Source organism: Geotrypetes seraphini, chromosome 1 (assembly GCF_902459505.1).
Source record: "Geotrypetes seraphini chromosome 1, aGeoSer1.1, whole genome shotgun sequence".
In the NCBI taxonomy this organism is placed as follows: Eukaryota; Metazoa; Chordata; class Amphibia; order Gymnophiona; family Dermophiidae; genus Geotrypetes; species Geotrypetes seraphini.
The window spans coordinates 259244623-259259435 of NC_047084.1; the positions used below are offsets into that span (position 1 = coordinate 259244623).

At 47.8% G+C, this 14813-nt stretch overlaps 1 protein-coding gene across 4 annotated transcripts in view; it reads right to left on the reverse strand.

Annotated features, from left to right (window-relative positions):
* ACOX3 (acyl-CoA oxidase 3, pristanoyl) overlaps nucleotides 1-14813 on the reverse strand; it is a 158159-nt gene that overhangs the window by 75963 nt on the left and 67383 nt on the right. For all 4 annotated transcript variants that reach the window (XM_033950119.1, XM_033950109.1, XM_033950138.1 and 1 more), the window contains exons 9-10: nucleotides 7246-7428; nucleotides 3363-3485 (exon numbers count right to left, since the gene is read on the reverse strand). In XM_033950119.1, coding sequence (XP_033806010.1) covers nucleotides 3363-3485; nucleotides 7246-7428 — 306 coding nt within the window. The remainder of the gene's footprint in view (nucleotides 1-3362; nucleotides 3486-7245; nucleotides 7429-14813) is intronic.

Sequence of the window (14813 nt, forward strand, 5' to 3'; positions counted from 1 at the left end):
AGACCCCAGAATCTGCAGATAAAACCAGGCTGAGAGAGCCAGATGGTCCAAGAGAATTCTGATCTGTTGACAAAGGTTCTGTACACATTCTTCGAGTCCTTTTCAATTCTTCCGCAAATCTTTAAAAACTTTTCTATTTGCTAAACACTTTGAAATTTTTGTTGTTTTTCCTTTCAGTAATTTTTAATTATTGCTAAGTGAGTCGAGCTTCCTTTGGTTGATGACCCAGTATATAAAGCTAAGTTTTAATTTAGTTTAGGAAACACACGACCCCGTCTGGAGATGAGGAGAAACCCTAGAAACTCCAGGGACTGGGAGGACTCCATGCATCTCTTCCTGAACTTGCCAAAGCCTAAAGCAGAGACACTACTGTCCCCACTGCACCTTTGTACACCGAACAAGATGGAGCCCGGATCACCTGCTGCTCCAGGAAGGGTGGACTTGGAACTCCTGCTGGTGGAAAGCTGCCCCAACTACAATCCTTGTGTAAAGCTCTGGTTAAAATGTGTACTTTTAAAATTCTATGCATCTTCTCAGCTGATGCAAAATCTGATAGTGAAATTTGTTTGAATATACAAGTATTTCCATTGTAAGTTAGGAAATACACATATTCATTTAAACACTACACTCACAACATACCCCCTTGAAACTAGGGTTTCTGAAATTGTTATTTACATGTAGACGCAGTCTATACTGCCATTTCTATGTGTAGATGCTTCTAAAATGATCTCCTATATCTGTTTGACAATAACTACCTATTATCTGCTACCCTGAAGAGTGAAGGACCTGAGGATGAAGGCGACAACTGGTAATCAAGCTTGCATAGCAGATTAGTAGGATATATTCTTAGCTACAACAATATAAGCAGTGGTAACCTTATACTGGCCTTTATCTGGCAACCTACTGTATGTACCAAGAGGGCAGTCAGAATGCTTCAGAATCTTTCAAGCTTCAACACTGCCTCATTTATGAGGGTGGTTTAAAATGTTTGGTAACAAAACAAGTTACACAATTTTTTTTTATATAGTTATATAATCTCAACACAGTCTCCATCGAGGGCTGTACACTTAGTCCAGTGAGTGTCCAGTTTTTCCATCCTGTTGGAAAAATAGGCTGTCAAATTATAAAAAATATTTGTTTAACTAGTTTTTTTTCTTTACCAAACTTTTCAAACCTTCCCTGTATATGCTCCAACTCAGAATTCTGAAGGGGACATCTCTAGGAGAAGCTAGAATAGCTAATCTTTTAGTTCTAGTTAAATTAGAGCCTCTACTGAGAATTTCAACTAGAATGTTAATGAAAGACATCTCTGATGAAGGCTTTTTTAAAAAAAAAAAATTTAATGAAATAGATATGTGACATTAGGAATCTTATTAATGCTGGTAGTTAATCTTCATATAAGAGAGGAAACTGCTTTCTGATAGCAATTTTCTAACTCTACTGCTCTGAGCTAGAATAAATTTGCAATCTAGAGATGAAGGATCTCTCTCATGCATTAATCTAGGTGGACAAGACAGAATGCCACATTGAAGACATGTTTTCATGTTAAATATCCTAAGATAGCACCGACTGAAGCTACAGATTCCTAAATGTTCTGAGACTACCAAGAGTTTTTTTGTATTTAATTGCTCTTGTTTTCTTATAATTTTTGAAGTTTTATCTTTAGACATGATGGGAAATGCATAGGAAAGGTTAGGGTTTTCTTCTCTGAACCACTACCACCAGTGCAGGCATCCTTAAGCAGACTGGTGATCCATGGACTGAAAAGCCCAAGATCAATGATTACAAGCAAAGGTCATTCTTGGGAAACCGCTCTAGGGCAGCATGAAAGTCTGATGCTTCATTACACCCTTCCCTCATGAACTGCCCCCAGCCCAGGGATAAGAAAGACTGCAAACTTTTCATCGGCTTTGAGATGGCCAAAGTGATGCAAAAAGTGCAACTGGTGGAGTGGAAGAAGACACAATAAGCACAGTAGATATTTATATTAAGACCCAGATAAAGTGTATTTACACTGTATTTTCAGAAGAGAAATGTTACTTCTTGCACTGGAAGAAGTGTGGTTTTTTTTTTTTTTAAATGTTCAATGTACAGTATTAGCCCAAAGGAGAGAAGATAATATCTTTTGACACATCAGGAGGTTTTGGCTGCTAACATTTTGCTTTCCATGCAAATGTATTACAGTATTAAAAATGTGAATAGCTGTTATTACTCTGTACCATTATGAAGTTCCTTCATACTAGGAATCTCTTGATGTATTGTTAGCACCCAATTCATCTGGGGGAGTCAATATCTTAGGTAGAGTATTAGGCCCTGAATCTATAACCAACACCTAAATTTAAGCGTCGGTAGGCGCCCTGCCAATGGTCAGAAATGGCAGGGTTGAAGTGCCTACTGACACCTAAATAAAAGGCGGCTAAAGTGGCCACTGGAATCATCTAGGTTGGCGCTTTAGATCGCCTAACGTCAAAGTAGGTGTGGCCAATGCCCGACGTGACGTTAGGTGATCTAAAGCAGCTACCCAGCTATGAATCACACCAAGATAGGTGGCTAAAATGTAGGCCGGGTAACCCTGGCCTACATTTTAGCCACCTATCTTTTCCTAGACCGCAGCAGCTGATTGTGGCAGGAGAATTCGCCCCTCTCTCATCAGCAGAGCGGCAGGGATTCAACAAAGCCTCGATTCTCGGGCGTGAGTTACAGAATCATGGCTTTAGGGAGTCCCTGCTCCTCAGCTGATTTTGGAGGGGAAAATTCCCCTGCCGTGATCGGCTGAGTGCGGTCGCGGCAGGGAACCCCGTACCCAACCTCAAATCAGCTGGCAGGAGATGCCCACTCCATCCTGCAAGCGCCTCCACCCCTGTTAACATCCCCAGCAGGAGGGATGCCCAATCCCTCCTGCTGGAACCACCACACCCACCCCTACCCTGTAAGGTTAATCCTCCCCCCCGCTGGACCCCCCAGCCCACACCTCCTCCAACCCCCTGAACCCGAATCAGCTCACCCCCCCTTACCTCCTCAGCCCCCCCGGAACCACTTACCCTAAAATGTTGGCCGGCCGGCCCGTTTTTGCATGAATGGCAGGCCTGCTCCTTCCTAGTTCATCATGGGAGTGGCCTAAGATTCCGATTGGCCAGATCTCATAGACCACCCCCCATGAGATTCGGTGCCCTGGACCGACTGACAGGTGATCAGCGGCCGCTTTTAAGGTGGCCACCGACTTGGGTGCCGGTTACAGGATCCGGGCCTTAGTATTTTTCCACATTTTCCTTTATTATATTTATGTTTTAGGAATCATATCTTACTTAATCTGTCAAATTGTTTTGATGGTGCAGATATAAAATATTATAAAATAATCTTACCTGCCTTGCACTCTTATCTTTGAACAATAAACATACGTGAAATTCTATATAATTCAAGAACAGGGACTTAGAAAAATGATCCAAAGCATATGCAGCAGCCAAGTAAGGAATCAAACGCCATTGCTGGAATAAAAAAAAAAAAGATTGAAAAGCCATAAATGTACACAAAGACCAGTAAGTTGCAAAAACAAAAAAAAAAAGACAAAACCCTTAAAAGATCTCCTTGAAATCCTTACAAGCTTGCTAGGAATAAAAGAATGTTCCACAAAAATACATTTTTCTTTTTCATAATCTGTGGGTAGTTTCCAACATATACCGTATTTTTCACTCTATAAGATTCACCTGACCACCTGGTTCAGAATTTTTTTTTCTTGGTTTTTCCTCCTCTACACGTAGATGTGTCTGGTGGTCTGGTGATATGAGGATACTTTAGGGACATGGGGGGGTAGAGATGCAGGGGGCTGTGTATGAGGATGCTTTAGGGATATGTGGGTGATGCAGGAACGTGCATCAGGCCAGCGTTTGAGCACTGGAAGTGCAGGAGTTTGTGACTCTGGAGCTGAGAATCTCAAGAGAGTGAAGGGCTTTCTGCAGCCTTTGTTACTTGCTGTTGGTTTCCCTCTATAAAGAAGGTCCGTGCGCTTCAGGGCCTCAGACCTCCTTCCTCCCCATGCGCTACGAGAGCCATGACACTGCCCCCCACCGGGCTCAGTGAAGCAGCCCATCTCCCTTGCTGCTGTGGAGCCTAGAGTCCTGGCCATGCTCCGGGGACAGGGAGGCCGCGGTGTCCCTGTCATTCACCGTTGTAGTAGGAGTAGACCTTCTTCTTCCCTCCACCCTGACTGTACGCCATGGAGCCAGCGGAGGAGAGATGAGTCGGCGGTGGAGAGCGGAAGCACACAGGGAGAGGGGGTGGGGCCGGGCTCTAGGAGCAACCTGTGACAGGGGGCAGAGCTCTGGACCAGAGACTAATAGTGGAGTAAGAAGAGCGGGGAGCGCTCGCAAAGAAACAAGCAGTGGGGCGGGGTACTAGATGGGAGAGGCAGGGCTATGTGGATCTTGGCTGAGGAAGGGGCAGGGCTATGAAGCGTGAGGAAGCAGTGTGTATGCGCGGCTGCTGCCATAGAGAACTGCGTGGGACCAGGCAGGCAGCATGCTCTGCATCAAGACAGGGCAAGGGAGGGGCAAGGAGTGTGGAAAGCTCCTGCCAAGACTGCGCTGGACCACCATCATTTACAAAAAGGTACCGGGGGCGGGTGATTAAAAAAAAAAAATGTATTCGCTCCATAAGACACACCCACTTTTCCATCCCCTTTTTGGGGTGGAAAAAGTGCATCTTATGGAGTGAAAAATATGGCACCTCATTTCTTTGGACAATCCTCAGGCACCCAATTCACTTAGGGGCCTTTTTACTAAGTTGCGGTATGTGCTAGTGCATGCTTATCACAGCTTAGAAGGGTTTACTGCGGGCCACACTCAGGATCCTGTAGTAAGATCCCAAGATGCGCAAGTCAACTGACTGCTAAATATTTTTAATGTTTTTCAGGCAGGAAGCATGTCTGGGGCAGAGAGTTGGTGTTTCTGTGTTAATCAGCTAGCACACATACATTACTGTATGCTAACTGGTTAGCAGAGGATTAGTATATGAATTGTTGTTGCCTAAAAAATAGGTGTTGGTAAGTGCAAATGCATCCATTTTTTTTTTTAATGGCTATGTGTTAATGACAATATTAGTACAAGGCTATTAGTTCAAATAATGGAAAATTGGCCAAATTTCTGCAGAGGTAAAAATTGCCTTGGTACACCGGAACAACCCACCTAAGGGCACACTAAGGCCACTTTTTACCCAGTTTAGTAAAAAAGCCCTTAAATTAATCTACTTAAAATATTTATTGACCACCTATCTTTAATGCCTCAGTTTCAGGAAGCAATTTTATTGTCCACCATTACATTAGTATTTATGGAGTGCTCATATGCCCCAGAAGGATTTCAATGTGATTTACAATTTAGAAGAAACTGGCCATGTCCAGGATTCACATTATTTCATTAGGGTTCATCACATAGATATCTTGGTTTTGTTTATGTAGGCGTATGACTATGGTATATGGTTTGGAGAGAAGATTGGTCATATCTGGCATTGCAATCTTGACATTATAGATTCTGGTATAAAAGTGTTACTTTCCTGGTTTGTGGGATGATGGGTATGTACAGCGTTTGATCATCTATCAAGATAAGAGAAGTGGTTTGTGTCTTGTTTGGTTTCTGTTAGTTCTAGCCCGTGGTTTGGTGGGAGGGGGGAGATATTTCCAAATAGGTATTTAGGCCTTTACAAAATTTTGGTAGGAGGGGGTGTTCCTTAATTGTGCTGGTAAAGAATTCAACCATTTTGTTGCTAGATAAGGAAAGGTTATAGAGTGAATAGTTTTGCATTTGATTCCTCTGGGATTAGGGCAGTGGTCTCAAACTCGCGGCCCAAGGGCAACATGTGGCCCGCCAGGTACTATTTTGAGGCCTTCTGTGTGCTTATCATAATCACAAAAGTAAAATAAAACAGTTACTTGATCATATCTCTTTAGTTATAAATTACAATATTATTATTAAGACTTAGCCAAAAGGAAAAATTTATAAACTATAAAGAGTTTACCTCATGCAAAATTGTTATTTCTTTAATGAGATATTAACTATTTTTTCAGCAGCCCTCCAAGTACCTACAAATCCAAAATGTGGCCCTGCAAAGGGTTTGCGTTTAAGACCACTGGATTAGGGAATCTTATTCTCATATGGTTGCTGATCAGACTGAATTTTTCATTGATTGGTATTTCTATTAAATTCAACATGTAGTTTGGTGTTTCATCATTGAATATTAAAAAGATCAGTCTTGTACACAATTTAAAAATGCACGTTGCTTCAAAGGGGAGCCAGTATAGTTCAAGGTATAGGGATGTCCCTTCATCATTTTTAGTTGCTGAGAAAGTAAGTCTGGCTGCTACACTTTGAATGGTTTGTAGTTTTTTCTGTATATTTCCAATAAATACTACATAAAGGACATTGCAATAATCTAGTTGGGATAGTACCAGTGACTGAACGAAGATTTGAATGTTTTCTTTGTTGAAACAATGCCAAATTCATCTCAGTTTTCTCAATGTTGCAAATATTTTCTCGGTCAATGTTCATGTTTGTGCCTCCCAGGATAAGTTGTTGTCAAATATAATCCTTGGATTCTCAGTTCTGATTCCAGTTTCAGTGGGGTGTTATGTAGTGTTATTTGAGTGTCATCATTGGTGATTCTGGGTGGGCTTATCAGTAAAAATTTGTTTTTTTTTTTCTTTATTTAGTTTCAGTTTCATGATGTCAGTCCAGTCGGCTGGCTGGCTGGCCCGGAACTTCCTCTCTGATGTCAGAATTGACGTCGGGAAGAAGGCTTCTGGGTGGCAAGCAGCGGCGGTGGACCGGGGGAGAGGGATTGAATAGGCACCGGAGAGCGGTAAGAGAGGCTGGCAAGCATCAGCGGCTGTGAACGGAGGGGGGGAGGGTGTTGTTGAATCGGGTGCTGGAGGGAGGCTGGCTTTGGCGCGGCAGGGAGGGAGGGGAAGCGATCGCCTGTCCAGTTGGCCTCGCGCACAGCTTTGGGACGCTGTCCCTGAAAGCGGGACATTTCGTCATTCTGAAGCTGTATGCGGGGACAACAGGACAGGGGATCTAAAAACGGGACGGTCCCGTTCAAAACGGGACGGTCCCGTTCAAAACGGGACGTATGGTCACCTTAGCTATGGGGTGTGTCACACAAGGCACATTCTGGCTCAGGATGTTGCTGAACAAAATATTGTAAATAAATTATATAATACATTCATTTTGAAAATAACAAAACTAATTTGCGCTCTACCTGCATTTGATATTCCAGTACTGGTATTTCTTCGTCATCTGTTGGTCCAAATTGTCGCCGAGTTGCTGAGAAGCGAATAGCTATTGAAATGGCAAGCTTTAAGTTGCACACTACAACACTTGTAATTGAGACTCGACCACTTGCTAAAGCACCAAGAGAAGCTCCAAAACGTTGCTTGGGATCCTTAGGAATAAAGGCAAGAAATTAACTAAATTCTCCACCAGACCGATACTGCACTGTACTCTTCTAGCAGTAAACCTGTGTGTGTGAAAAACTATGAAAATACAAAAGGATTTAATTGGGGGAGGGTTAGTAAAATCCAAATATTGCATTAATTTGGAAAGAATAATACAGTAGAATGAAATAAAGCCTGATAATATTAGATATCACTGTCAACAAATTTCAAAAGATGGATTTTACTGTTTAACCAATGTCCCAAAGCCTTAAACATAGCAACCACTAGCAAACTATACAATTCAGTCCTGGAGAGGGAAGAATGGCATAATGGTCAGCAACCTGAGGTTGTGCGTTCAAGCCCCATGCTGCGCCTTGTGACACTGGGCAAGTCACTCAATTCTCCACTGCCCCAGGAACATTAGATCGATTGTGAGCCCACCGGAACAGTTAAGGAAAAACACTTGAGTACCTGAATATAAACTGCTTAGACAACCTTGATAGGTAGTACATAAATAACAAATTATTATTATAGATAATAATCATTAAGAGAGTATATGGCTTATAGTCATAGGTTTAATAGTTAAATCTACAACAAAGAAGATGAAAAATATACCGTATTTGCCCACACATACGCCGCCCCCATGTATAGGACGCAGGAAATGCCGATTTGGGTTTTTATAAATTTTTTAAATGTTTATTGAAATTTTCAAAATATACAAAGAACAAGTATGAGACCATAAACATCACACAGCAATGTCAACAAGAAATAACCAGAATATGTGAGCTGAAAATTTTTTGACAGAACAATAACAAGGTCTCAACCCCTTTAACTGCTCCCCACACAATTTGGGTTTTAAAAACTCTTGGGTAAGCTGCCTCATGTTGCTAGCCACGGCTTATCTAACAGCTTTAAAAACCTAAATCGGCCTATACAATGGGACGGCCTATACCGGTACATAAAGGCAATGTCATGTCGGCGGGCAGGAATGAAGCGGGACACGGGGGCAGCTTTAGCAGCAGGTCATCCCTTGGTGAAAGTACGAGCGGGCTGCGTGCTCTCGGAGCCCAGCTCAGCCCGCCCAGGGCAACATCTCCTCTCCTGCCCGCCCAGTGCAGGAGCGAGAGCAGCCTGTTTGCTCTCGGAACCCAGCCCAACTGCCCAGGCATCATCTCCTCTCCTTCCTCCCCCCCCCAGTGTAGGAGCGCGAGTGGCCTGCGTGCTCTCAAAGCCCAGCTCGTCCAGAGCATCATCTCCTGCCCCCTCAAATACGTCTTCCACGCTTGCTGCCTCCACCAAACATGCTGTGCAGGATAGGAGCGATGTTTGCAATCTCAAGCCTCAAGTTCTCACGATGGCAGCCAATCAGGAAGGGTGTGGGGCGAGGCTTGAGATTGCAAACATCGCTCCTACCCTGTACAGCGTGTTTGGAAGAGGCAGCCAGCGTGTTTGGAGGAGGTAGGCGCAGCGGTCCACAAGGTTATTTCCGGCGAGGGAGCTATTTAAGGGTGGGGGGGGAATGCTGTATTGCTCCATATATAGGTTGCCCCATTTAAGCAAGCCGCGCCAATACGCCAGTTTGCAAAATCTATGTATAGGCCGCGGTCTATATATGGGGAAATATGGTACATTTGAATCACTAAAGGCTAGCTCAGCAAAGATAGGATATAGTAGCAGTGGAGGGGAAACCTGATGGGGAAAGCATGCAGTCTGCACCTCATGGACTCGCTGATTGGAGAGCACCAGCAGCAGCAGCTGAAACCAGTGGAGCAGGCAGAAGGAGGAGGGGAGACTTGCAGAAGCGAGGCAGGAGGCAAGAGCAGGAAGGAGACAGAGCTAGGGGTAGCGGCGAGAGTTAGCTCCGCCCACCCCCACCGCGTCGGCGAGGTCAGAGCCCAAACTCCCCCTTAAAAGGGGCGGAGCCAACGGATCGAGGCACTCGCTGATCGGAGAGCACCAGCAGCTGAAACCAGTGGAGCAGGCAGAAGGAGGAGGGGAGACTTGCAGAAGCGAGGCAGGAGGCAGAAGGCAAGAGCAGGAAGGAGACAGAGCTAGGGGTAGCGGCGAGAGTTAGCTCCGCCCACCCCCACCGCGTCGGCGAGGTCAGAGCCCAAACTCCCCTTTAAAAGGGGCGGAGCCAACGGCGCACAGCCGTTCGGCGCGCAGCGAAGGCGAGCAGCAAAGGCGCTCGCCTTAGCGAGAGCGCCTTTGCGAAGGGCCTTGCGCAGGGCCAAGTCACTACACCAAGGTCAGCACACAACCTGAGGCAGAGAGTGAGTGTGGGTGAGAGGTCACAGCAGCACCAGGCAGAGGGAGAGAGAACACAGCAGCAGCAGCAGGCAGGCGGAGAGCGAGAGTGAGAGAGGGGACACAGCAGCACCAGACAGAGGGAGAGAGGACACAGCATCAGCAGGCGGAGAGCGAGAGTGGGAGAGAGGACACAGAAGCAGCAGGCAGAGGGAGAACGAGGGAGTGAGGACACCAACAGATTAGTGGAGACCAGAGTGGTGAGAGCCAGAGGAGAGAGCAGAGAGGAGAGAGCAGAGCAGGCAGACGAGAGAGCAGAGAGCAGATAGACGGACCAAAGGAGCGGAGCGGAGAGCTGAGGGAGACTGGAGAGCGGAGCGGATAAGATAGAAATGGAGGCAGCCGGAATACACCAGAGCTTTCCAGTATACTGCATGGGTTGCCATATGTATGACTACCTCCCCTCGGGAAGGCGGGAGTACATATGCGGCCGGTGCCAGGAGCTGGAAGGCCTGAAGTATGAGATCGCAAGATTGCAGGCCAGGGTTCAGGATCTGGAGGGGCAGCACGCTTCAGAGGAGCCATGCCAGGCGTCTGAGGATCCAGACAGAAACAGCTTCATTGAAGATCAGGTGAGGGACCTTGAGAGATTCATCGAGGAGAGCTACAGGAGGGTCGAGGAGCAGAACCAGCAGCAGCTCAGACAGGTGTCACCAGACGAGAGCCAGGACCCACCGGAGGATGGACCTAGTGGAGAGGCCAGTGGAGAGGCCAGGAGGGCGGAGGAGGCCAAGGACCCCGAGGGAGGAGCGCCGAGATTCACCATGGACACGGACCTGAGGCAGAGGAGGCTCTTGAGGAAGGGAAAGACTGCAATTGTTGTGGGAGACTCGATCCTGAGGGAGGTGGACAGTCACATTGCCGGAGGTCGAGAGGACCGGCTGGTGACATGTCTCCCAGGGGCCAGGACAAAGGACATTGCCGACAGAATCGAGAGGATCCTGGACGGAGCCGAAACGGAGGAGACAGCAGTAATTGTCCACGTCGGAACAAATGATGTGAGCCGGAGGAACTTCAGCATGCCTGCGCTAATGGACCAGTTCAGGGTCCTGGGAAGGAAGCTGAAACGGAGGACACAGAGGATAGCATTCTCGGAGATCCTGCCGGTCCCGAGGGCAGATGCAAGGAGGCAGGCCGAGCTCCAGGAGGTGAATGCGTGGCTGAGGAGGTGGTGCAAGGAGGAGGGCTTCCACTTTGTGAGGAACTGGTCGTCCTTCTGGGGAAAGAGCAAGCTCTACAGGCGGGATGGCCTGCACCTGAGCACGGCGGGAACAAGAATACTAGCAGCCAACGTTAAGAAGGAGATCGAGAGGGCTTTAAACTACGGAGAGGGGGAAAGCCGACAGCTGACCTGATGACGCTTCGAACAGCAGTATCCAGAAAAGATGCTGAACAGGCTGACTGCAGGGAGGACGACGGGGGACTGATGGAACTCGTGATCAGACAGCGAGGGAAACACCAGGTAACAACTTGCTGGGAGAAGCCTAAGGGGAAGGAGAATACAGGGGATTCAGGGGGGCGAGATCGCACCAGGGTGCAAACAGAAGGCAATAAGGTGGAGCCACAGGGCAAAGGGAGCCACAAGGCAAGGGGGAACAAACCAAGGCTCAGGGGACGATAGCACGGGAGGGGGCTGGTACTCCCCGGGGAAAAGCGGGGAGGAGGGATGGAGGGGACATGGGGAGGAAGGGAGTTGCAAGGGTAAAGGCGGAGGGCACAGCAGAGGCACCGGGAGCGGGGAAAACGGCCCGAGACCCAAGGGAAGGCGGCCCAGGTAAAGGCAGAGGTGGTGGCACCGGGAGCGGGAAAACGGCCCGAGACTCAAGGGAAGGCGGCCCAGGTAAAGGCAGAGCTGGAGGACAAATACCGGGACCTACAGTGCTTATATGCAAATGCAAGAAGCCTCATGGCTAAGATGGGTGAACTGGAAGTCATGGCCAAGGGGGAGGACCTGGATATAATAGGAATTACAGAAACCTGGTGGACAGAGGAAAATCAATGGGACGTGGCGCTGCCAGGGTACAAACTCTACAGGAGGGACAGGACCCACAAGAAGGGGGGAGGCATAGCGCTGTATATAAAGGACTATATCTACTCGGTTGGGATCGATACGGCTGGAATCGCTATGGGTCAAATTGCCGGGAAAGAAGAGTGCAGACATAAAGCTGGGGCTGTATTATCGCCCGCCTGGTGCGTCAGAAACAATAGGACACGACTTGGAAGCAGAACTGAGACAGGAATGCAGGACTGGAAGTGCAACAGTGATGGGGGACTTCAACTACCCGGGGATAGACTGGAGTATGGGTCACTCCAACTCCATGAGGGACGCAGGATTCGTAGAAGCTGTGAGGGACTGCTTCATGGAGCAACTAGTCAAGGAACCGACGCGAGGGGGTGCTACTCTTGACCTCATCCTTAACGGATTAGGGGGGCCTGCAAGAGGGGTAGAAGTGGGAGGAACACTAGGCAACAATGATCACAACGTGATCAGATTCACATTAGAAAGGGGGTCACCCATAGTGGGGAGGACCGCATCAGCTGCGCTCAACTTCAGGAAAGGGAACTATGTTGCTATGAGGAAAATGGTGGGGAGGAGGCTCAGGAACGGCATTAAGATGGAGACTGCAGGGAGCGCCTGGACCCTTCTCAGGGACACACTGCAGGAAGCGCAAAAACTGTACATCCCCAGTTTCAGGAAAGGCCGCAAGAACAAGCGGCCAAAAGACCCGGTTTGGATGACACCTGAAGTAAAGAGGGCAATCAGTGACAAGAAAGTGTCCTTCCGGAAATGGAAGAGGGACCCAACGGAAGAAAATCACCAGGAGCACAGGATATGCCAAAAGGAATGCCACCGAGAGGTTAGAAAAGCAAAAGGGAAATACGAGCAGGGGCTGGCCAGGGAGGCAAAAAACTTCAAGGCATTCTTCAGTTGCGTAAAGGGGAAGAAACCAGTGAGAGAGGAGGTGGGGCCATTGGATGATGGGGATAGGAAGGGAGTGATTAAGGAGGATAAAGAGGTAGCTGAGAGGTTGAACATGTTCTTCTCGTCGGTCTTCACGAGGATCTCATGAGTGGGGAGCAGGCTGAAAAATTGGGGCATATAGAGGTAAGTCGGGAGGATGTCCTCAAACAGATTGACAGGTTGAAAAGCGGCAAATCTCCGGGATCGGACGGGATCCACTCAAGGGTTCTAAAGGAACTAAGACAGGAAATAGCGGGCGCAATCCAGCATGTTTGCAACCTATCCTTGACAACTGGAGAGGTACCAGAGGACTGGAAACTGGCGAATGTCACACCTATCTTTAAGAAGGGATCGAGAGGTGACCCCGGGAACTACAGGCCGGTGAGCCTGACTTCAGTTATAGGGAAGATGGTGGAAGCAATAATCAAGGACAGCATTTGCGAGCACATCGAGAAAAATGGCCTACTGCGGACAAGCCAGCACGGATTCTGTAAGGGAAGGTCGTGCCTGACAAACCTTCTGTACTTCTTTGAGGGAATAAGCAGTCAGGTGGACAAAGGGGAACCCATAGACATCATTTACCTCGATTTTCAAAAGGCCTTTGACAAGGTGCCACATGAAAGGCTGCTTAGGAAGCTGTGGAACCACGGGGTGGGCGGGGATGTACATAGATGGATCAAGCACTGGCTATCAGGTAGACTACAGAGGGTCGGAGTAAAGGGCCAATATTCTGACTGGTGGGGAGTCACGAGCGGTGTGCCACAGGGATCGGTGCTGGGGCCGCTACTCTTCAACATATTTATCAATGACCTGGAAACGGAGGCAAAGTGTGAGGTTATAAAATTTGCAGACGATACCAAACTCTGCGCCAGAGTTAGGACCAGGGAGGAGTGTGAGGAACTGCAAAGGGACCTCGATAAGCTGGAGGACTGGGCAAACAAATGGCAAATGCGCTTTAACGTAGATAAATGCAAGGTCATGCACATAGGGAAAAAGAACCCGTTGTTCGAGTATAAAATGGGGGGGGGGGGATTGCTGGGAGACACCGGACTTGAGAGAGACTTGGGTGTGCTAGTGGATCCATCCATGAAACCATCTGCACAGTGTGCAGCAGCCTCGAAGAAAGCCAACAGGATGCTAGGCATCATCAAGAGGGGCATAACAACCAGGACGCGGGAAGTCATCATGCCGCTGTATCGAGCGATGGTGCGCCCACATCTGGAATACTGCGTTCAATATTGGTCGCCGCACCTCAAGAAGGACAAGGCAATTCTTGAGAGAGTCCAAAGGAGGGCAACGAAACTGGTAAGAGGGCTGGAAAACTGCCCATATGTCGAGAGGCTGGATAAACTGGGGCTCTTCTCTCTGGAAAAGAGGAGGCTCAGGGGGGATATGATAGAGACCTTCAAAATACTTAGGGGCAAAGAGAGGGTGGACAGGGACAGGTTCTTCAGACTAAAAGGGACGACAGGTACGAGGGGGCACTCAGAGAAACTGAAGGGAGACAGGTTCAAATCAAATGCAAGGAAGTTTTTCTTCACCCAAAGGGTCGTGGACACATGGAATGCGCTCCCGGAGGAAGTGATCCGGCAGAGTACAGTACATGGATTCAAACAGGGATTGGACCGATTCCTGAGGGAAAAGGGGATCGTGGGGTACTGAGGGAGGTGCTGGGGTGATGCATAAATATAGACAGCTCACCAGGTCGTGCAGGTGCAAGGCCGGAGGGTTAGGACTTTGATGGGAAGATAGGACTTCGATGACAAACCTAGGGGGCAAAAGGGGGCCCCTTCTGGTGATTAAGGCAGGTCATGACCTGTTGGGCCACCGCGGGGGCGGACTGCTGGGCGGGATGGACCTGTGGTCTGACCCGGCAGAGGCACTGCTTATGTTCTTATGGATGTTATTTCCAATTCAGCTGTATGTAGTGCCTGTGTCTTATTATATGTGTGTGTGTATGTGGGTATAAGATTTTATCTGCCTCGACCTGCCCCCACCTCAAAATATAAATACTTTAGCTAATGAGGATCACCAAGCTCTTTCAGCTGAAGATTTTCTCTGAAGGTGGTCAGGACTCCCTTTTATCACACTTGGCAGGTAGCAGCAACATCCCTAAGCCACCGA